The sequence below is a fragment of the Cibotium barometz genome, chromosome 31, assembly GCF_041138505.1.
Source record: "Cibotium barometz isolate CiBa-2024 chromosome 31, ASM4113850v1, whole genome shotgun sequence".
Taxonomy (NCBI): Eukaryota; Viridiplantae; Streptophyta; class Polypodiopsida; order Cyatheales; family Cibotiaceae; genus Cibotium; species Cibotium barometz.
The window spans coordinates 5097100-5121308 of record NC_141076.1 but is presented as its reverse complement, the minus strand read 5'-3'; the positions used below and the strand labels follow the sequence as shown (position 1 = coordinate 5121308).

At 40.7% G+C, this 24209-nt stretch overlaps 1 protein-coding gene across 1 annotated transcript; it reads left to right on the top strand.

Annotated features, from left to right (window-relative positions):
* Window positions 1–2312: 2312 nt before the first annotated feature.
* On the top strand, window positions 2313–4164 carry LOC147620429 (uncharacterized). The gene has a single exon (XM_086825528.1). The coding sequence runs from the start codon at window positions 2371–2373 to the stop codon at window positions 4162–4164; it is 1794 nt and encodes a 597-aa protein (XP_086681654.1). The 5' UTR covers window positions 2313–2370.
* Window positions 4165–24209: the final 20045 nt, after the last annotated feature.

Below are 24209 nucleotides of genomic sequence, written 5' to 3'. Positions count from 1 at the left end.
ACACCGCCACCTGCAACAACAAAAGCAGCGATGGCGAGGCGGAGGAGCGGCAGCACCACCTCTGCGCCATCACGACAGTATTGAATCTTCCTGCTGCAGCCAGGCGGAGAAAATTATGGAGAAAGTTGAGACCGCTAAGCAGCCTTTGGCAAACGTGAGAGCCTTGCACTGACGTTTCGATAGCTGAGCATTTATCTGCCTTGCAAGGCCCGGTCTCCTCCATGATTTCAAGCTGTCGAGACTTGGTTCATTTTTCCGTGAGGGGTGATTTAATCCCAACTCTTCCGACTAATGTTAGCCTGAAATTTGAAGCTTCAGAGGCCAGCCTGAAATTTGATACCCATTTTGGGCGTCATCGACAAATTTGGGCGTCAAATACACCTTGCACAATGCTCTAAGGTGTCAACACGAAATCTTACCAATGGGACTAAGGCGTCAAAAGAAACCCTATAAAAACCCCTAAGGAGTCATGGGTATATATATATATATATATGGGCCTAAATATATAATTAATAGCGAGTCATGGACTCATGAGAATTGAACTCGGGTCTTTTAATTTCTTGTTGAGCCTGCCATTTGGCTGGGGAACCTTCAACCTATCTTAAATCTACCGAAAAAATACACCCCATATTTAGAAATATAATTTCGCACACTGCAGTCTGCTAGTGACTGAACGGAGGAGTGTTTTTTTGTGCGTAACACACCTGTTTCCATTCAGTTGCTTATCATTGATCAATCCAGCAAGGTTACAGTGTTCTTAGCAAAGTTACAGTGTTCTTTCTTTACTAAATCTATGTTGATGTGGTCCTGTAGGCTATAGAACTGGATATTTCACATCCAAGCGGAAGCAGCCGCCGCAGCCCCACCGCCCACGTACACGCTTCATATCCCACCAAAAAAACAAAAACTGGCCGGGCCCTATCTATCCCATCCTCTCTCTCCATAGGCGAGCGCATGCATCTTGTCGCTCAATGTCCAGTTTTCGATGCACTGTCAATGTGTAGTTTTCTGGCTGTTGCACGCCGACACCCATGATAAAAAGAAATAGACAGAGGTTTCCATCGAAGCATGTATTTGGTGGCATCATGAAGCGGACTGTCAAGCTTGAGTGAAGCTGAAAAAAAGTAAAAGCAGGTGCAGCTACAGTGTGTGTTGTAGGTACTCACTCCTCTTCTCTCCTGCATGTGTTTGATTTATTTTACCTCTCACAAACTAGTATGGAGATTAAAGCAGGCTGTAGTAACCGAGCAGGGGCAGGGCTGCGCCATCAGGACGACACAAGGACTCTGGGCTGCCTTCCGGACTTGGGCAAATGCCCCTTGTGCAACCAAAGGTAGCTACTAGCTATTTTACTGTCTTCCTTCAATGTGTATTGCAAGTTGAATATACATTTGTACACTGTATGCATACATTCATGTGTATGCACCTCTATGATGTATGCATTGCATCAGACCATATGCTTAAAGAGTACCTACATGCATGTGTAGTATCTTCATGAGCTATCCTTACTGCTTTTAGTAGTCTGAACAATAATGTAAAAGTAAGGACACTCCTTGAGTCCTTGGTTGCATGAATCAAACAAAATGAACCCCATGTGTCTTGCATAAAAAGATGAAGGGTGTTAATACATGAAGGCAGGCCTTATATACAATTACCTTGCTCTTAAATTGAGAGTTCTGAAGGGAGTGGTATGTCAATCATGGGGATCAATAATCTGAACAAAGTGAGTATTTGAACATACAAAAGCATATAATACACACTGTGTCTTATCCATGTAAATATCCATGTAACAGAGGCTTTGGAAAGTACTTAAATACAACACATGGAATGCTTCTCTTTTTACAAAGACTTCCCTTCATGTGAAGGTCATATACACAAGAAAAGCATGTGTATGCCATGCATTCACAGAGCATGCAGAACATGGATATGGCTGACGTGGTAGAGAGAGAGAGAGAGAGACTCTAATTTTGATTTAGTCTTTGCATAATTTGCTTTTGATCTTAAAGATGTTCGTCTCGGCAACTTCCGGTGCACCTTCATCATCAAGAGGCATGAATATACAAACAAAGGTTAGACAAAACTTGATTTTTTTCACTATGCTCATATATGAAATTGTATTTACTTGCAAGTGTTTGGTATCGATGATTAGTGATGATTTGATTGCTCTTAATATTCTGCTAGATGAGTCAAACTACTCTCGTTCAACTTTTTGGCAAAGGAAAAGTGAATGAGACTAGGATTGAAGAACATCCATCAAGGAGGCAGACAAGACATGATGTAGTGATGGAGGAGATATTTGGCGTAAGTGATGACAGCGACGAATTTGCTGATTCTGAAATTGAGACATGCGAGGATGAGCTTGACTTTGACATGGAGGTACTCGGAGAGGAGACAGTAAGGGCTCCTTCTACCGCCACTGGAGATAGTGAAGAGAAGAAGAAAGGTCCAGTACGTAAGTTTCGTTCAGAATGGGTACGTAAATATGCTTTTCTCAAACATGTAGTTTGTGGTAAAGAAGAATTCATGAAGTGCATTTGGTGTGAAAAATACAAGTTGAAAGGGCCATGGGGTAGAGGAAATGGATGCAAAAGTATCATGCTAAGTGCCATTAGAAAGCATCGAAAGTCTAGAGAACATGCATGGGCTGCTGGAAGGTATCGAAGTGAGTGTGCGGTACAAATGCCAGCACATATTGAGGTAATGACATGTAGAAACACATCCAGGGTGATAACAGTGATGAAGCTAGCCTATTTTAATGCACAACAAGACTTAGCATTGAGAAAGTATGAGAAATTATGTGATCTTGCTTATGCAATGGGTGTGGAGAATATGCCTATACAGCATGACTATTCTTCATACACAAATAGAATAGCATGTAGAGATTTTGTCATTTCCATTTCTGAGTATATAAAAAGATCTCAACTTAAACAATTATTGCAAAGCCCTTTTTATGGAGTGACTGTGGATGAGACAACTGATAGGGGATTAGAAAAGCATTTGATTATTTATCTTTGCTTTTTGCCTATGAATGGCAAAGCTTTATGTAATATTGAGTTTGCAAGATTGGTTTTGGTAAGTGATGGTTGTGCTCAGACAAAATATGATGCAATTTATAATGTTTTTAATGAGTGTGGTCTTGAAAAGCATCGCATGGTGGGAATTGCAACGGATGGAGATAGTTCCATGCTGGGTTGTAATGATGGTCTTGTAGCAAAGTTAAAACGAGATGTGCCTCACCTTGTAAACATACATTGTATAGCTCATAGGGAAGCTCTTGCCGTAGTTGATGCAGCAAAATGCTTTAGTTGTCTTTCGTATATTGATAAAATGGCTAACAAGGTGTATACTTGGATATCTGCATCTAGCATACGACATACAGAATTCCAAAATTTGTTACAGGAGATGAATTTGCAGGTTTTAGAAGTGCTACGTATTCATGATGTCAGATGGCTCGCCAGAGGTAATGTTATGGTGCAGTTGACAAAGCTAATGCCTGCTGTTTTGAGCTTTTGGCAAGAATCTGCACCTGCATGGTACAATAAACTGAGAGTGTATAAGGTCTTGTTTTGCATTCACATGCTAGCTGATGTCTTGAATGACTTGAATATGCTAAGCAAACAGTTTCAGGCAGACATCATTGATATATCTTCAATAACTACTTGCATAGATGTAACTATTTCTTCGTTGAAAAGAAAGTTCTTGCAGGAGGAGTTTGGAAAAGGCACACTCTATCTAAAGAAGTTTATGGCTGATTCAGAAAGTGGGTTTCTACAGCATGTAAATGATGATGGAAAGGTCTATGCGCATAAACTCTTATACACATGTATTCCGGGTAAGGATAAAGATGGTCTTCCATTGGATGTATTGCCAGGTGATGTAATGAGTTGCACTATGCTTGCTAAGGCTTTTGTACAAAAGGTTGTGGATTGCATTAATGATAGATTTCCAAATGTGTTTCTATTCAATGTTGTCAAGCTTTTCAATCCACAGCATTACCCACGTGATAAAAAACGACCACGAGACTCTACGGAAAGAGAGAAGAAATTCTCCATGTGGCTTGATCAATTGTTGGAGAGGTTTGGGGGATACCTTGTGGATGAACAAGGTTGCAAAAATGAGGTATTATCATTCACAGATCTTCCTCTCATGTTTGATCCCTTATGAATTTAATTTTTTTACAAAGTAGTGCGTCTATAAAATCTGTGATGGCTTATGATTCATGCATTTCAATGTACTTGGTTTGGAGCAATGTTTGACTCATTTTTCAATGGAATAGCATGCTACCAATCGTGGGTTTGTGATGGCTTATGAGTCATGCTGCCAATCGTGGGTTTGTGATGGCTTATGAGTCATGTTGCTATTGTCAGCTTTCAGCTTGATTTGGTTTGGAGCAGCTTTCAGCTTGATTTGGTTTGGAGTTATGTTGAATAAGTTTTAAATATTGGCAAAATTCTGGGTTTCTCATCCATAGCGTATCTATCAGGAAGTAAATTTCAGCTTTCAGCTTGATTTGGTTCGGAGCAGCTTTAAGCTTGATTTGGTCTGGAGTAAATTTTTTCCCCATCTTTTGCAGGTTTGACATAAAATTTTTAAGGTAAATTTAATGTTGTTATGGTCTGGTGCCAGGTGATTTGAATTGTTGCCTCATAGTGATGATTGCAGTTTGTTTGTAGCAAAGGCTAAGAAAGTTGTAGTTGTAGAAGGGAGAAAAGAACGTCTCTTACAGCTTAGCAAGTATGTTTTTTACTCATCCATGTTTGTGAGTTTATCTTGCTTGGAGCAGATATTGTAGGAGTGATAATATACTTCAGTGGAGTCCATGCTCAACTCTGCTCTCTTCGTACGGGATGATGGTTGGAACTTGGAGGTGCCATTCTTCTTGATGTAGCTGAGATGGTATGTGATGATTATTGGCATTTTTGAGTATTTTGTATATCAAAGAGCTGGTCAAGTTCTATTTCTGTTGATAGTATGCTGCAGGGTTTGGAGTAGTAGTAGCTGGTGGAAAAGAAGTGCTAGGCTCTAGCCGATGCAGCTTCATCCCTCATAGTGGATGTGGTAGGAAAGCGAGGACATGGTGATCTCTATTATGTGCATCGCGCAGAGTCCCCATTGAGGTCACGGTAAGTGCAAAGTTCTCTCTTGTGGATTTCGATATGCTCGATTATTTTTTAGCAGGAATCATTCATTCTTCAAAACCATACAGTGCCAATCCATGCGAAGGATAATATTGATGGATATGTATGCAACAAAAATACACACAATACAAGAGCTTAAAAACGTTTTCTCATCAAGAGAATGCTGTCCTCTTGCAAGCGCATGGAAGAGGACGAGTTAAGATGACTGAAAATGCCATCTTCAGTTGTTTATTTACAAGTTGATGTGTATGTGTGTGCAATCACACTGTTAATGAGTGATTTGATAGTTTGTAAACTAAGTGATTTACATTACTGGACAATGGCCTGTGGGCCGTAGGTGTTTGGGGCTAGAGATAGAGATCGATACATAAGGCTTGAAACCTTGAAAATTACATCAGGGCATCATTTAAGGGGAAGACGTCATTGGATTTTTTATGAAGCCCAATACTAGGCATCAAATTTCAGGCCTGTTCAGAGGGCATTTTTGCCTTGGAAAACTTCGTGAGAAGGCCACTTTAAAACTTGGCCTTCCATATAATGCCACAATTTTAGAAAAAATCTAAAATTTATATTTAATTTGATAAAATCAGACTTCAAATTTTAGGCGTGCTTCCGAGGGTGCCAAGGCCCTCTTAGAAAATAGGGTTGCAAAAGAGCCCACTATTTTGAAATTTTCACTAAATTTTACACATTAACATATATATATATATATATATATATATATATATATATATATATATATACATACTAGTACTCAACCCGTGCATTGTTGCGGTATGTAGAAGATATTAAGAAGCAAAATGCAAGAATAGAAGTCGGAATACAAAGGGTCAAATTAGAAATGGAAGCTTGAATACAAAGGGTCAAATCGATGTGATTTTTTCCTTTTATTTTTTACAAATCCAAGATTTCTTTCTCCCCTCTCCTGTGTTGGTTGTTCATGGTTGATATGTAATAGATATATATATGTAGTTAATTTTGAAGGTCAAGCTAGTTCATGGCCTTCAAATTGAAGGTTGGTGTAAGCCTTTCAACCTTGGTACAAGGAATAGCCTCAGTCAATACTCAAGTACCACTGCATGAGATTGATGTCCCATTTCATCAATATCAATAACGGAGTATCAAGTATTTTAGCACTACTACATATCATGGGGTTAATATCAATGATCAGATATCAAGTATTTTAGCACTACTACATATCATGGGGTTAATATCAACGATCAGATATCAACACCAAACACTACAACACGTCGAGGGCATAGTAGCGTTCTAGTAGCGTTTAGGCTTTCGAAATGTCGAGGAATTATGTCGTATGCAGCAACGATATTTCGCTACTCAACAAAGCGACCATAGTAACAAAATTTCATAGGAGCAAAATTTCACTGCTAAGTAGCAACAATAGCAGTAACTTTTTTGCTGCTATACCGTAATTTTGTTGCTATTGTCGCAGCATAAAAATTTCAGAGAGTTGTTGAGTGTAGAATTTAAGTTATACATGTCACATACATACAAAAAATGATTATAGTTTTAAAAAAACATCCATTAAAACCCTTACATCCACGTTTTGAGCAAAAGAATAAAGATAACTTTTGAAGGAAAAAAATGTCAAGATCATGAATCTATCCCATCTTGTAATAATAGATCCATATGTTTTGTTTCATCAATGTCTATATCTAATGGAAGCTCAATGAAAAGATGGGGTTCCATATTAATATCACTATCATTATCCAATGAAGCATTGTCATGATCGATAGGTGACTCATTATCTTCTTTGGATTGATGCTCTTGATTGGCCTCCTCTAAATTGTTTTCTTCATCGTCTTCTTCCAATGAGTCGATTTAAGGTAGTACTTGCACCTCATCCAAAGATTCAGCCTCAACGTCTTTATCTTGAAAGATATGTTTTGAACAAGGGGAAACTTGTATAACATACCACCACTTTGGATCAATTCAATCGGTGTGAAACACAACCTAAAATCACATACATCAAGATGTACCGGTGATTGGTTGGGTTACTAACCTGTTGTTGTTGGACAGTGTTGAGATAGTATGAAAGTATCTCTCTCAGCATTCCAAAACTTGGTGGAATCAATTTTGAAGAACCCATTTGGTGTCTAGCACTACCACAAGACCTAACATTAAAACATTTTGGAGGTCATTTGTAGGGCCTTGTAAGAAAATTACCGATTCTTATTTACTCTCTCTAGAAAAAATCTTGAAATGTTAAAATAAAGAGAACGTAAAAGTCATAAAAGTGTACTTTCTGAGCTAGAGAGGTAAATCTTCTCCTAGACAGCCACCGTCTCATAAAGTTCATTGGAACCTTCTTTGAATTGATACATTCCAAACTGTAAGAATAAAGTTAGTTCAGGAGGATGTTATTGCACACGGAAGACAGTTTGGAGAGAATGAGAACCTCCATCTCCAATTTCAAAAGACAAATGCAAGCCTTCTCTCACCATAGCGAGAGATATTCTTTCACTCTGCCTCTCATATCCAACTTACTCATTTTTAGAACACTTCAATGGAGAACAACCATGTACACACTCATTCTATTGAAGAGTCTAATCATGAAAGCATTAAGAGAAAGTACCATCTACACATTGATCTAGATAGTGAGTATGCGCCCATTCAAAAACGTAGAAGTAGTCAACTATTGCTCTCATCAGATGTCAAAGATCATATGAGGTTGTCATGGAAGCAACACATAGATCTTTGGTGTGATGGCTCCATCTATCCTATTAACCCCTGTACTACTGCTTCACATCCTCCCTTTACAAATCCCACAACTCTTGCGTTTTGCAAGTGATGGCGCCAAAGGTTCACCAGGATATTTCAAGTCAATTTCTTGCATGCAAGAAAGAGAGAGGCATTATTCACAACATTTAGCAACTGAGCTTCTTGGCTTGTCTAAATGCAAGACACAGAAAGTTAGATTAGAAGAACAAGAGTGTCAAATCAACAAACTAAGAAGTGACCTCTGCAAATACAGAGAAAAAGACACAGCATTGGATCGCGCATACAGAGAAGAAAGCTCAAAAACATCGAGAACATGAGGCCCTGTTCTGGAGGCCTAAAGAAGAGAATCCAAGCCATAAGGTAAGATTGCGCTCAATGAATTCCCATTCATATGTATTTTATATTAGCAATTAATATTATTTTATTTGCAGGGGTGCTTTGTGATTTACATGTTCTCTATGTTAGTAATGAGTAGTGTTGTATTTGTAGGGCTGTCATACATCCTAATAAAGAGAATATCAATCCCAATCTTAATCCAGCAAAGTAACTGAAATCATTAGTAACATCAAGAATGGCAAGAGAAATGATAAAGGAGAAGACGTTCAAGGTGGTTCAACGAGATATAGTGGATGAATTTGTAACCAACAATATAGTTTCGACTGTGGATATTCAATCTGCCATGGATTCAAGTGGAGTCAGTCGTCGTAAGGGTTATAGTGCCATCCAGAAGTCAGCGTCATCAGTCCTTGAGACCAAATGCAATAAAGCAAAGCTACTTAAACACCTATAAAAGTTTGGAGACATAGGGAGGATTTAAACATAGAACAGCTTCACTATGTTGGTCACTCATACCACATTGTAGGAGAGTTTAAGGGAGAAGGTGGAAGCATATTCTACAATAAACACAACAATATATTCATGGACTTGGAGCTCTTGCAAAGGAGAATGGTGGAGTTCTATGATATTATATTTGAGAAGATAGGAGGTGTACTTCAATGTGTCATCGAGTGTGAGATTATCAAAGAGAAAAAGATGGAAAGGGTCACAATAACACTTATGAATAGGACTCTTTCTAATTGTAGTAGGAATGATCCAAAGTATTTTAGCATGCAATTTGAGACAAACATCTGGTGGCTAGGTTCATTTGAGGTCAAGAAAGAGAACCATGAATCCTTGTTTTGGGTATTTCATCATACACATATCCCCAATCTCATCAAAGAACAGATGAATGTAACCAGGATGCTCCATGTAGGGAAAAGGGGGGACTTTCAAGTTGAATGGCATCTTGCGGGTGACTTGAAGACTCTCAAGTGCTTATTTAATTGCAGCAAAGGGGCCATTGCAAAGTCTCCATGCCTTTACTGTATGGACTCTGCAAGGGTGATGGACTCTAAGTGGTGGAGACGACCACTGAACAGATAAATTTTGGATGAGAACTTTAAACTAGTGTTTGAGATTCCTCTTTCCAATGTGCATATATGCACGCTTCATGCTTTGTGTCGTATCATAGAGAAACTGGTATGAGATTCCTCTTTCCAATGTGCATATATGCACGCTTCATGCTTTGTGTCGTATCATAGAGAGAAACTGGTATATCTCTACACTGGCTTTGCTTGGAAGATCCAGAATGTAGCAGAGAGGAAAAAAGCCATCCGTGCATTGGAGAAGGTGCTATCTGAAATTGGACTACATGGAGGTAATGTCCAGATTCTGAAGGACACTAAAAAGTTATCTAATGAAAAGAAAGTTCGAATGAAGCCCTCTATTTGAGGTGTTAATGCAAGAAGATTTCTTTCCAAGCCAATGAATAATCAGCAACACAAACCCACAAAGTTAAGAAAGCAATATACAATAACCTATACAAGCAGAATCGAATACCAACAGTGAAAAAAGCTGCATAATGCAGTGAAAGACCATGAAGGTGCTTCAAGGAATGTCAAAGTAAATGTTTGGCATTAAATTGATACTCTGTTTCAAATGTGTGAGAAAGTTAACTACTCCCAGCAAGTCAAAAAAGAGCTTTCAAGACAACTTACAAGCATTCAGAGCTGCTTGGGCTGACACCAATAGTACACACTACATGGTATGTTTCTAGCTTACTCTTGTTTCCTAGCCCTCGATACAACTTACATCGTATATTTTCTTATGCAACATATTCTCTACAACCACATGCCTTACTTTATCAACAAGTATGGAGATCCTAGCATTTGGAACAAATAAGGGCTTAAGAAATCACACTATATGGCTCGAAACGTATATTTCGGGCACACACAACATGGTGGTGGAAAAAGTAAGGCAAACAACCTACAAGAAGTGTTCCAATGGTTCTATAGAAGGATACTGCACCACTACACAAAAAAGAAACCTTGAGGTCATCCAAACTGATGTAAACACTCAGAGATATGGAAAGGAAGAGATTGAAGCATTCCGAAGCATTTAAAAACTTAGATGCCATACAAACACAAAACAAATGGAGAGAACAAAAGATTTTTGTTAATCATCGTTAGACAGATAGATGTAACACATAAGTCTTTTACAATGTATCTTTCCATTCTAATGACTTTTGTAATTCTTGTGGTTTTGGCTTTCGTTTATACCTTAGCAAATGGTGTTTGCCATACTCTTCTAGTTCCTATGGGTTCTCTATGCCTAGAGACAATGCTACTGTAGCAGCATAGGTATAAAAGTAACCCCTTCGGGTGCTGGCATAACCAGGGTAGCATCCAAAAATTTCTAAGGAAGTAGACTTCTCTATCAAAATAATCTTCTCATAACTCTTAGGAATAACTTCCCTTCCTGGCTCATGGCATTGCGGTAGGTTATCATCTTTGCCTTAGACAATTTGGGTAGGTAGTGAGAGGGAGCTGCGTCTTGGCCACAGTACTCTGTTTTATGTCGCTGTGCAAGAATTCGTCATTGACTTCAAACGTTCTCTGCAAAATAAAACAATTAAGGAAACATAAATCTACATATCACGTCTTCATATACACACACACACACTCACACTCACATAGAGATAGAGAGAGAGAGAGAGAGAGAGAGAGAGAGAGAGAGAGAGAGAGAGAGAGAGAGAGAGAGAGAGAGAGAGAACCTGAGTCTCATCTGTCGTCACAAACAGTTGGTCTTACCAAAGGTTAATAGAACTTTTGCTATCTTCAACTACTCTATTCATCCACTCCTTTATGGAGTCATTCAACTTATCGTAGCCATATTTTGCCTAAAGCTCCATGAAGGTCCTATCGTCTAGCACAAATCCATCATCTTTGAACTTTTGTGCTTTGCCCAAACATATGCTGAGACACTCTTTACTATTGTAATTCTCCTCCAATGCTAAGTCATCACTATCATCTTCTGAGACAAAACCACTGCTCTCCTCCTGAAATTTAGCAATAGCACATAGAGCAAAATCTTCCCTAAGACTGAAAATATTTTGAATGTCAGATAGTAGCACATAACGTTTGTTATCCACAATGAATTCTGGCAGTACTGGCAATATTAGACCACACTGGTCCACTTTATAGAGATCTACATCCAGGTATGGTGCACGTCTTAAGAGCACCAATATCCATAGACTTGGCCTCTTCCTCATGTACTACCTGTATCTCTTCCTCAACTTCTGTTTCTTGAGAAGGTAACTCTTCTTGGGGAATCTCATCTTCAATAGTACCTTCATAGAGCAGTTCTTCACCCCTTTGAGGAAGCTCTTTATAGAGGCAGTGCAAGTAGTAGAGGAATCCCAATGGCTCATACAATAGCCTGCAGCAACTCATGTGCATGAACTCATGTTCATGGTACACCAAGTAGGCTTGTAGGATTGCTGGTACTTCTTGTATAAAAAATTGTTTGCCTTCTTGCTTGGTGCACAAACCAGCAAGTGCACATAAGCCTGGTTCCTTTTAGTAGCAGCCTTCCTTTGGATACTGCTTTTTCAAAACCGTCCCTCTGTTTTGACAGGTACTCTGCATGCTGGTCCAAAATTGACTCAAGGCTTGTTAAACATCTTTGCAATTATGTGAAAGTCATCAGCAGCTCCAGCGTTACAAACAAAATTGAAAAGTCTCTCATCAATTAATGCAAGATCATTGCTCTCAACAATTTCCTCCTTCTTGTCCTTCATGTCTGTGCTAAGAACTTACTACTTCTTCTTCTTCTGCATCTCTCTGTCACTAGTTGGCCCATTCTCCTCAGCCTTCATTGAGAAATCGAAATCCCTCTTAATAGAGGGCCTCCAACGAGCAGGTTGTTTGGAGAGGGACACCAAATTGAGAGCACAGACTTTCTCCTGTTCATCTTCATCTACCCCCATATCCTGGTCTTCTGGTGGATAGGGTTCCTCATCATTATGCTACTTAACAAAGTAAACGGGGGAACTGGATTCTCTCGGCTCCACATTTCGAAATCCTTGCTCCTCTATTTGTCCTCTCACAAGCTCTGGCTCCTCTATCCATGCCATAACCTCCTCAGGGTCATCAGTAGAGTGAAGTCAATAGACCTTTTCTTTGTGGTCCTCAATAGCTTTGGAGCCTTCATCAGCACGTTGCTCCTCCTCGCAGCACTTAATTCTACATCCAGCACTGTGGCTCCCCGCTTAAGCCTTCTCTGTTTTGATATAAAACACTGGGAGAAATTAGAACCTGAGCCACCCCTTTATCTATATTTGTGCGGTTTAGCGCAATAGCGCACTTCCATTCCTCTTGCAAGCACCATATCACACCAAACTGCACAAACCACTCTCTCTCTCTCTCTCTCTCTCTCTCTCTCTGGGTAAACTCTGTGTGTGTGTGTGTGTGTTGTATATGTATGTGTGTGTGTGTGTGTTTGTGTGTGTGTGTGTGTGTGTGTGTGTGAGAGAGAGAGAGAGAGAGAGAGAGAGAGAGAGAGAGAGTAAGCGAACTTACCTGTTGCCATTGTTTCCTCCTTACAAAGGGAGTGGATTCTCTCTCTCTCTCTCTCTCTCTCTCTCTCTCTCTCTCAAAAATGAGAACCGTTAATAGTAGTGTGAGGTTTAAATAACTCACACCACGTGTGAGTCTGTTCTTTTTAATCTATTTGTAAGGGTCCGTTCTTTTTAATCTATTTGTGTGTGTGTGTGTGTGTGTGTGTGTGTGTGTGAAAGAGAGAGAGAGAGAGAGAGAGAGAGAGGCTGCAACACGTGTGATAGTTGACCATTCGTGAACACGTTGTGGTGACGTGGGCGGTGTCGCTGGGAAAGTGCGAGACTTCTGGCTATGAGAGCAGCTTCAAAATTCCAACAAGGAAACAAAACAGATAGCTCTTCAAGGAGCATAAAACATCACCATTTTTGTTGACATGTACATGTGCCAATTCACTTCAATCATTTCCCAAATTCAGCTTGATGATTGCACATAAATTGTGTATCAAGAGCATGACCAGTTCCAAGCATAGATCTCCTGATTCTTTTTCCAAATGCTTCAAACATATCACATGTAGGCATATTACAACCTACAAAAGATTTCAATATACATGTGTCCATTCACATCACATATATCATATAATGCCGATTCCATCATTTCAAGGTGTCTCTTGATCTCGTGAAAACCTGCTTTCAGATTCCAACAACTCACAAAGCAAAAGATGACATATGGCATATGTACAACATATTCATGTGATTTTAGAAAACTCCATGTCTAGCATTCCAAAATCCAACCGAGTAGAAAATAAAATCCAAGTCCCAGGAATCTCTTTGTATTTTGATGCTTTCTTACTCCAAGATTCTCCAAAACAACAAAAAAAAACTTACCCAAAGCCTTACCCAAAAGCTTTAAAGGGGTAGTGTATTTATCTAAGGGCTATACGATTTTTGAAAATCGTAAGTAACAAAACAAAAAAAATCACTTATCTCAGGAAAAAAAAAAGAAGCGAATTTATGGATTTCGCTATTCTCATATTTTGCTTCGCTGCCGTATACGCCAGATTCTGAATTCGTCATGTATTGTGAGATTTCTTGAAGATCATATCATTAAATAGTGCTTCATTTCCTCTTTAAATCAAGCCCCAGGATGCCCTATACAGTAGCTTTCATCACAAATTTTGATCCTCTGGTCGAATTTCCCTCTGGTTCTCTCTTCCCCTCGTTTCTGCATAATAATAATTTCTCTCTGCGTTTCTGGTTTTTTCTCCAATTCTTTCCCGCAAGAGAATCGGGCTTCCTTCGCTTTTGCAGCCCAAAAAATCGCATTTTCCCAAATTAAAAATATGCTTGCGCCTCCTTATTATTTGGATATTCCCCTTTTTTTAAAAAATCCATCGTGTTTTCTTCCACGCAAGCCACCACCTTGCGTAACTCATACTTGCTTGCAATGCTAGGTGATGCAAAGTCCACGAGCGGAATCAAAGGAGATCCGGTGTCTTCCCACAGATGCATCTCGCCCATCTCATTCAGTTTCTTGTTGACAACCACAAACATGAGGTGATCCCCTTCCTTCACTATGTTCTTGAGAGCCCACTCCAAAACATACCTACTCCCAAGCGAGAAGTCCATGACAACGCCCACCTGCCTTGCTGTCTGCCTACTCAAGGCTTCAGTTGCCAAGCTAATTAGATCACCCTCTTGTCCACATACCCGGGTACCATCCATAGCCTCTGTGCACAAAAACTCCATCAAGAAGCCATCCGTCCAAGGCGTGCAAAAGTTCTAGTTGCCATCCCCGTACTCAACACTTACAAAAAAAAAATCTAGTTATTTCCTGCACATCATGAAAGGTGCCCCAGTTGGTGTGTCCATATCTCACCGCTCACGCACCCGATCACCAATCCAACTTCATAGCCTTGAATTCCATATGTCCACCTATGTCCAGACACCTGGGTCTCACCACAGCATGCTCATCATGTGCACACAAAAGCCGCTTCAAACTAGCCATCTATCATCTGTAGCTATTCCCGATGAAAAGTACCCACCTTGGGTGCTAAAAAGATCTCAAACTGTAGCTCCTCTGCAAAAATTTCCTTCTAGGAAGTTGTTCATAGCATGTCTGACCACAACTCTTCAGTTCATCACATACCCATCAGGCACTCCCAGCTCCTGCTATCTGCCCTCCAAAATGGCTCCTTATCAGCCTGTGCACTTCACAAAAACTCACATTTCTCCACTGTTTGCCTGGCCTTCAAGCATGCATCTGCACAGCAAAAGACTGCCCTTTTCCTCCACTAAAAACATCACACTATCCAAGTGTTAAAACACCTACTACACCCATTATGTACACAGGCTTTGAGACCTGACTCAGTCTCAGCTCGTCTTATTGAACCTCATTTACAATATGAACATATGTACTTAGGCATCATATAATGACTCAAGTCATGGCACTTAATCCCATGCATCTGGATTTGCATTTAATGGCGTCATATGCATGGTTTCACACCATGGACGTGCCATGGCACGACATCCACCCCCTCTAAACCTGCACATCCTCTGGTATGTGCCAAATCATCATCAAGATCCACATATATCTGGATGTCGTCTTCATCTTCTACATTATGAGGGAGATCATCCTCTTCCTCTTCAACCATATCCATGCTATCACTATCAAGCCTCTCATCCTGAGTCTCCTGTGAATCAAAAGGATCACTGTCATGCCTTCTTTTAAACATCTTGATCCTTTTGCCTGCTACAAGATTCTTTATCTATGTTCCATCTGAAAGCTCACACAGGGTATACGTGGCATTTCCATGCACATGCTTGACAATGTAAGGGCCAAACCATCTTTTTGCAAACTTCCTTTGCACAGTAAACTGGTTGTCAAGACTACTATCATACATTAGGACCCAATCACCTTCTTCAATAGGTTTTGGCCGGAGTCTGTGTCTTCTATCAAATCTTTCTTTATTTTTCAACCTTGCATCTTTCAAATGAGCTTTAGCAAGCTCTACATCTTCAGGCCTCCTTTCCAGCTGTCTTATTCGCAATGCAAGGAGATCTTCTCTATTCAATTCTTCCACCCAGGGTAATACATTCCAAGTTGGAACTACTTCTTCAACAATTGGCATTACTGGCTTCTGACCATACATTAATTCTGCAGGCATGTATCCTGTCACTGAGCTATGAGTTGTACGGTCAGCCCACAAGGCATATGGTAGTAGCCTTGGCCACTCTCGCATTCTTCCTCTGCATGCCTTTGCCAAAGCTTTAATGATTGGAGGATGTCCTCGCTCACTTTTACCATTGCCCTCAGGGTTGTAAGCACATGTTAGGGCTAATTTGATGCCAATTCTAGAGAAGAATTCCCTTGCTTCTTTAACATCTAGCTCACCTCTGTCAGCTGTTATTTTTCCAACACAACCATACCGGCAAATCACATCTTCCAAGAGAAATTTGCATACTGTTTCTGTACTCTTTGTTCTAAGAGCACGCCCTTCCACCTGGTTTGTCAAATCTTCTCTTGCAAGTGCTATGTACCGCATTTGCCAAATTCCCAAAGGCATTGTAACTAGATCCACTACCCATTTGTAATGCATGGCAGGTGGGTAGGTTGGTTGCAAGCCATCACGATGTCGCACATTTGAGTACATTTGACATACCATGCATGTTTCCACATATTGGGAAATATCCTTGTACATTCCTTTCCACCAATATCTTTCCTTTGTTTTGGTAAAGGTGGCCCACACACTTCGATGTCCAGCCCCCAGAGACTCTCATGGAATTCTTTCATGAGCTCCCTTTTAGTCTCTTTATCACATATGACTCTCTGTGGCATAGCATTCCTCTGCTTAGGATGCTTCCACAGGTACCCATCTTTTAGAAAACACCCATATTCTTTTCTGCGGATCCTCTTAAATTCTAAGTCAGACCAATTTTCCTGTCTTGTCAAAGTACTCAAGTATTGACCAATAAGCAACCAATCTCCTTCATACATTTCCTCACTAAAAGACTCAAGTGCATTTGACAAGCAAGTATGGTGCCCTTTTGCATATGCAGTAGTATAGAACTTTGTACCTACATCATCAATGTCACTAATCATCCCTTCTTCATCTTCATACCTTGCTCTTGATAGCATATCTGCAACTGGGTTATCATTTCCTGCATATGCAGTAGTATAGAACTTTGTACCTACATCATCAATGTCACTAATCATCCCTTCTTCATCTTCATACCTGGCTCTTGATAGCATATCTGCAACTGGGTTATCATTTCCTGCAATATGCTCAAACTCAGGATTTAGTGACTTGATATAGGCAATCCACCTAAGCATAGCGATATCTGGAGTGGTGCAGCTTGCAATCATCCCAAGGAGTGGCAAGCAATCAGTTTCCACAAGTACAAATGCCCCAATAAGATATTCTTTTTCACATTTTAGAGCAGTGACTATTCCCCATAACTCCCTCTTGATCTGCGGATATTTTCGCTGACGAATGCTTAATACCTTTGCTCCAAATCTGATTACATACCTGTGATCATCCTCATCATCTTGCCCTACTGTCCATCCTATCCCAGTAGGACTAGTATCAACTATAACAATCACAGGCCTGCCACACTCATAATCTGCCTTCCTTAGGGTAAGTGATGATTGGAGCAAATATTTCAGCTTCCGCATAGCTTTAGTATGTGCTGCACCCCATAAACATTTTTGGTTTTTCCTCAAAAGTTGATGAAGAGGGTCTGCTACATGTGCATAATGTGGGATCCATATAACATAAAAGACACATGCACCAAGAAATCTCCTCAGCTCTGTAACATTAATGCATATCTCTTTCATTCTTTGTATTGCATCTATCTTGGCTGGACAAGGTCGGCGTCCATTAGTACTACAAAGATGCCCCACGATTAGCACTTCACCAACCCCAAACACTGATTTCGATCCAGACAAAGTAAGATTCACCTCTTCAAGCCTGGATAGAATCATATCACAATCTTTTATATGATTTGCCACAAACTTGCGGCACCCCCTCGAATCCAAATCCCCATCTTTATCTTTCTCATCATAGCCTTTTATTGGCACATCATCCAGAAAAGGTATAGTTATTTGTGGTATGAAGTCTCGCAAGACTTTATTCATTCCATTCATCATATGCGCCACTGAGTTGGTGGCTCCCTGTGGTAAGGTACACATCCTTACCAATCCCAAAGGAGTTTTCATTGTGGTCAAGTCCCTGCTTTGTATATCCAGCTGAAACTGATCATATCCCGAATACAGATCACCCATAGAGAGTATATAGCTTTCCCTGCAAATGCTTCTGCAAACTCGTCCGGACCTGCTCCCACATTCCTGATTGTGACCTTGTTTACAGGTTGCATGTCTTGAATGAAGCGCAATGTTCCATTTTTCTTTGGCACGGTAAACCATCTGTTGGAGTATGGAGCGCATGATGGCTCCAAAATTCCCATTCTGATCTTTTCTTTTAGTAATTCCATCAGCTTTGGCAAGAGAGCCTTTGGTACTGCCGCCGCAGGTTCCAGAGCACATGTGGAACAGTGAAGATCACCATTGGTGCTATTATACTTGGATCAACACAGCCTATCTCATGCGGCTGAAAAGCAAAGGCTTTCCCATGTTTTACAAGCATCTCCTCAAAGCATTCCCTTTCAACTGGCAACAGAAAATCCTTTTCACCAATCTTCAGCTCTTTTAGGGTTTCCTGTGTAAACTTATGCCCAATTTTCTTCGGATCTCTAAGATTCGGTTGCATAGAGGCTTCATCTATTTTCTCCTTGCTTCTTGGTGGCAAGGGCAAGGCAACTGGTTTCACCTTCTTTGTAACCATTTTATACTTTGTATCAACATGAGCATCCATCTCACAATTCATGTTTTTACATTCCATCCCCTCAAATTCCCGGATTATATCATACATCCCCACAGATGACACCTCTATCATCTCATTTCCACCCTGTAAGCATGCTCTTTCCATAGCAAAAAGCACATCCATAGTATCCACCAAATGACACCTCATCAAGCACCCCTGAAATAAACTCATTCTTCTCCAAAAGACCACACTGCTCAAGACTTTTTTGTTCATTTTGTACATGTTGACGCATGCCACGCTTCAAATCCTTGCTTTTTACAAAGACCAGTGACCCATAGCTAGAAAATCCCTGAAAATTTGCTGAAAAGTTATTTACATTGATTGAGTCCTGCGAGAACTCATTTTCCCTTGTACCATTGGAATCCCGCTTTACAATGGCACCTGGCCAAAATCCCTCATCTCCCTGTAGTTCATAAATTCTCTGTTTATCTTTGGGAGTGACTGTGCTCGAAGAGACTCACGGTTCCTTTCATGGTTAATGCAAACTGTCAAAAACTGAACAGCTTTCTTGCCATCTTTACTCCTTATTCTTGCATATGCCGAGCCATCATCCAAAACCTTTGTTTCCATCCTCACAGCTGTAATGTAGGGTTGCCCAAGGATGAGGGGATACGATGACATCTCCTGAACAAAGAAGTTCTGATCATCTTTCACATCCCCTATAGTTACCCTTACATTTGGACAGGCTGCATAGAGCTCTCCAGATGAGTTATTAGCTGCTTTAATCATCCACCCATGATCTACATCCATTGGCCACTTACATTTGTTGTAGAGATTTTTAGCCATAAGATTTATTTCAGACCCATGATCAATTAGAGCGACATACGGCTCTTCAATTATGGACTGCCTTTTCCTTCGTATAATATCAATTATCTCATCATGGAATTCTTTCTTTGCAATCCCCAAGACTTCCCCTAGTGTAAATTCCACCCTACTGTTTAGAATCCTCTCTTCAAGCACCTTTTTGAGGTCTGTTTTTGCGGCTTCAATATTAGATTGAAGCTTGTAGAGTGGACTTTTCCCTTTACCCTTCTCCTTCTCATGCTTCATTTTTGCTGGCACTTCTTCCATTGATACTTCCTGTGGAGGTCTGCTGCTATGCGGTGGAGGCATATGTGATGGCCTAGGATCCTTCTTTTCACTACCACGGGTGACCCTTTTTGATGGCCCTCCTTCCTCATTTTCCCTCTTACGCTTTTCCTCAACCTGTGCCTCATTATTTTGGCATTTTGCAATGTAGGCATGAACAGATAAAGAATCCACAGGCTCTTCCCAGCCAGTCTCAAGACGTATACAGTCACCTGCCTCATGCAAAGCCTGCTTAGACACCTTCTTTGACGCAATTAGTTCCATTGTTGATGGCCAAAAATCTTCATTCTCATAATCTTCATCATTCTCAGATTCCTGCTTTGATTGACCAGCCTTTAACCCATAGGTTGCTGCCTCAACCATAGAGATGGCATGGCTAGCAGCCATATCCTCAACCAGCTTTTTCATCCCTCCTTTCCCAAAGTTTGTGCTTAATGGAAGACCAGTCTCTGTAAGGTGGATTTTCCCATCTTTGAAAAACACAAGTTGATTTCTGAGGGCTTCTTTATAGCTAGCACAGTCTTTCTTTGCATGTTCTGGGTCATCACACCATATACATCTGAATGTTAACCCTTCTTTGCTTTGAGGCCTTTGCATAGAAGCCTGCCCTAATGGTAGCCCTTTTTCCTCAATCCTGGACATCTTCAGTTTTAGGTCTCGCATGCCCTTAATAAGCTCATCCATCGGCCCTTCTACCTTTGGGATTGCAGCAGTTGGTTTTGGTAGATTCTCAGGGGTAACAGCAGTTATAGGAGTTGCCGAGCTCATCACCATTTTATCCCTCCTTCGCTCGCTGCCGCTTTGCTAGCATGGTGACCGCATCCTCGACATCATTCCTATCATTCTTTAGCCCCTGCTCTGTATCCTTATCCTCAAGGAGAATTTCCAGTTTTTCTTGGAGATCTTTCCCAGCTGCTTGTAAGAAAAGCTCTGTTTTTTCCCTGTCCAAGGTTGTTCGCTCTATCCTTGACAGCTGGGCATAGCGCTTCTCAAACTCTCTTAGCAACTCTGTGGGCAGAAATTCCCATTTTGGGTTTTGTGACCCATTCCAAGAAAGTTCGTTTGGTCACCCGCTCGGAATCCTCCATGAAATATTCATCCTTTAAAGCAAGCTTGAACTCCTCCCAATTTCTGCCACCATGTGCTGTTTGTAATCCTCTTATGCGCTCTCTTATTTCAGGAACACATACTAGCTCAAAGCTTCGAACCATATCCTCCTCAGTCACCCTGTTTAGCTCCATTTCTTGTGTAATTACGCAGGTACTTTGTGATGTCCTTACCATCAAATTGATCCACCTTTTTCACAATTGACTACAGTGCTTTAGTCGTGGAAATTTGTCCCCTCTCAGCAGCTTGCTGCTGCTGTTGCATATACATAGTAAACATCTGAAACATTTGCATAACCCCGGGGTCAAAATGAACCCCCTGACCCTCAGGATTCTCAGCCATAGCTTCCCTGTGTATTTCACCACACTCTCACCCCAGCAGTTTCACGTCGGGTTCACCAAAAGCTGTCGTGACGTGGGCGGTGTCGCTAGGAAAGTGCGAGACTTCTGGCTGTGAGAGTAGCTTCAAAATTCCAACAAGGAAACAAAACAGATAGCTCTTCAAGGAGCATAAAACATCACCATTTTTGTTGACATGTACATGTGCCAATTCACTTCAATCATTTCCCAAATTGAGCTTGATGATTGCACATAAATTGTGTATCAAGAGCATGACCAGTTCCAAGCATAGATCTCCTGATTCTTTTTCCAAATGCTTCAAACATATCACATGTAGGCATATTACAATCTACAAAAGATTTCCATATACATGTGTCCATTCACATCACATATATCATATAATGCCGATTCCATCATTTCAAGGTGTCTCTTGATCTCGTGAAAACCTGCTTTCAGATTCCAACAACTCACAAAGCAAAAGATGACATATGGCATATGTACAACATATTCATGTGATTTTAGAAAACTCCATGTCTAGCATTCCAAAATCCAACCGAGTAGAAAATAAAATCCAAGTCCCAGGAATCTCTTTGTATTTTGATGCTTTCTTACTCCAAGATTCTCCAAAACAACAAAAAAAAAACTTACCCAAAGCCTTACCCAAAAGCTTTAAAGGGGTAGTGTATTTATCTAAGGGCTATACGATTTTTGAAAATCGTAAGTAACAAAACAAAAAAAATCACTTATCTCAGGAAAAAAAAGAAGCGAATTTATGGATTTCACTATTCTCATATTTTGCTTCGCTGCCGTATGCGCCAGATTCTGAATTCGTCATGTATTGTGAGATTTCTTGAAGATCATATCATTAAATAGCGCTTCATTTCCTCTTTAAATCAAGCCCCAAGATGCCCTATACAGTAGCTTTCATCACAAATTTTGATCCTCTGGTCGAATTTCCCTCTGGTTCTCTCTTCCCCTCGTTTCTGCATAATAATTTCTCTCTGCGTTTCTGGTTTTTTCTCCAATTCTTTCCCGCAAGAGAATCGGGCTTCCTTCGCTTTTGCAGCCCAAAAATCGCATTTTCCCAAATTAAAAATACGCTTGCGCCTCCTTATTATTCGGATATTCCCCTTTTTTAAAAAAATCCATCGTGTTTTCTTCCACGCAAGCCACCACCTTGCGTAACTCATACTTGCTTGCAATGCTAGGTGATGCAAAGTCCACGAGCGGAATCAAAGGAGATCCGGTGTCTTCCCACAGATGCATCTCGCCCATCTCATTCAGTTTCTTGTTGACAACCACAAACATGAGGTGATCCCCTTCCTTCACTATGTTCTTGAGAGCCCACTCCAAAACATACCTACTCCCAAGCGAGAAGCCCATGACAACGCCCACCTGCCTTGCTGTTGTTTGCCCTCTGCTCAAGGCTTCAGTTGCCAAGCTAATTAGATCACCCTCTTGTCCACGTACCCGGGTACCATCCATAGCCCTTGTGCACAAAAACTCCATCAAGAAGCCATCCGTCCAAGGCGTGCAAAAGTTCTAGTTGCCATCCTCGTACTCAACACTTACAAAAAAAAATCTAGTTCTTTCCTGCACATCATGAAAGGTGCCCCAGTTATGCATCTGGATTTGCATTTAATGGCGTCATATGCATGGTTTCACACCATGGACGTGCCATGGCACGACCATGTGTGAATTATGAATATTAAATATTAATAACTAACACGTGTGATGTTGACCATTCACACGTGTGATGTTGACCATTCACACGTGTGATGTTAACCATTCACACGTGTGAATTATGAATATTAAATATGACACATTTTTATTCTATTTGTAACAGTGCGTGCGCGCACGAGAGAGCGATTTGTCCAACAACACGAGAAGGCACTGACAACGGTCCATCGAACACGACAAGGCACCGATGGCTTTGGTATGTCTTTCTTTTGACGTAAACACACACACATGCATGCACACACACACACACACATACACACACAATCTTTCTCTCTCTCTCTCTCTCTCTCTCACACACACACACACACACACACACACACACAGACACACACATAGGGAGAAACATATACAACACAGACACACACATACAGTACAGCTACACACACACACACACACACAGAGATCTAGCGAGAGAGTGGTTCTTGCAGTTTGGCACAATATGGCGCTTGCAAGACATTAACGGAAGTGCGTTAGCATGCCAAACCACACAGCAATATATCGTTTTTGATTTCAACATCTTCTAAGGTGCCGGCCTTGTGATCCAGTCCCTTCTATGCTAGAGGCCTCCTCTTCTGATTCATCATTAATGGTTAGCCAATCGACCATACAGACAGAGGTAGTGGGAACAGTTCCAGATTCCACATATTGGGTTCCTCTGGGTTGCATCACATCTATGGTAGCTAGCATATGCATCGAGTTTTCACTGAAATCCGGAGGAGGAAGTGATGCATACATTTTCGTTTCCTCTTCTTCTTTGGAATTTTTCAGCATATTTGTATGGATGTGGTCCGCTCAGCTGTGACCGAATCATTACCGAATAGTTGTCCTTCCATGGGATATGCTCTCCACATTCTCAGATCTATCTTTAAAATTTGCGAATCCCTACGCACATACACATGATCTAATGCCCAATCGTGCACCAATTTGGATTCCCTCATGAAGGGTCTCTCCAATATTATGTCATATGCAGGAAGTCCATTACCACAAATGTATGATGGTAGCAAAACGTAAAGAGTTTGAGTTTCACATTCTCTAAAAGCCCAATGGGTCTTAAAGAGGTTCCGTCTGCCATTTTAGTGATTAGATCTGCTCTTTTGAGATTGGGCTTTCCCCAGTTTTTCCAACACCATTTTGTGATGATGCTAACCCTCGCCCCACCATCCAGGATAGCCAGTGTGTTGTACCTGTTATATGTGATGAATTGGGATTATAGCATTAGTGTCATCACTTTCATAATAACTTCCCAATTGATTAACTGGTATCTTGACAACTTTGGTTGTTCTTCCCCTTGTGTGTTTTAGGG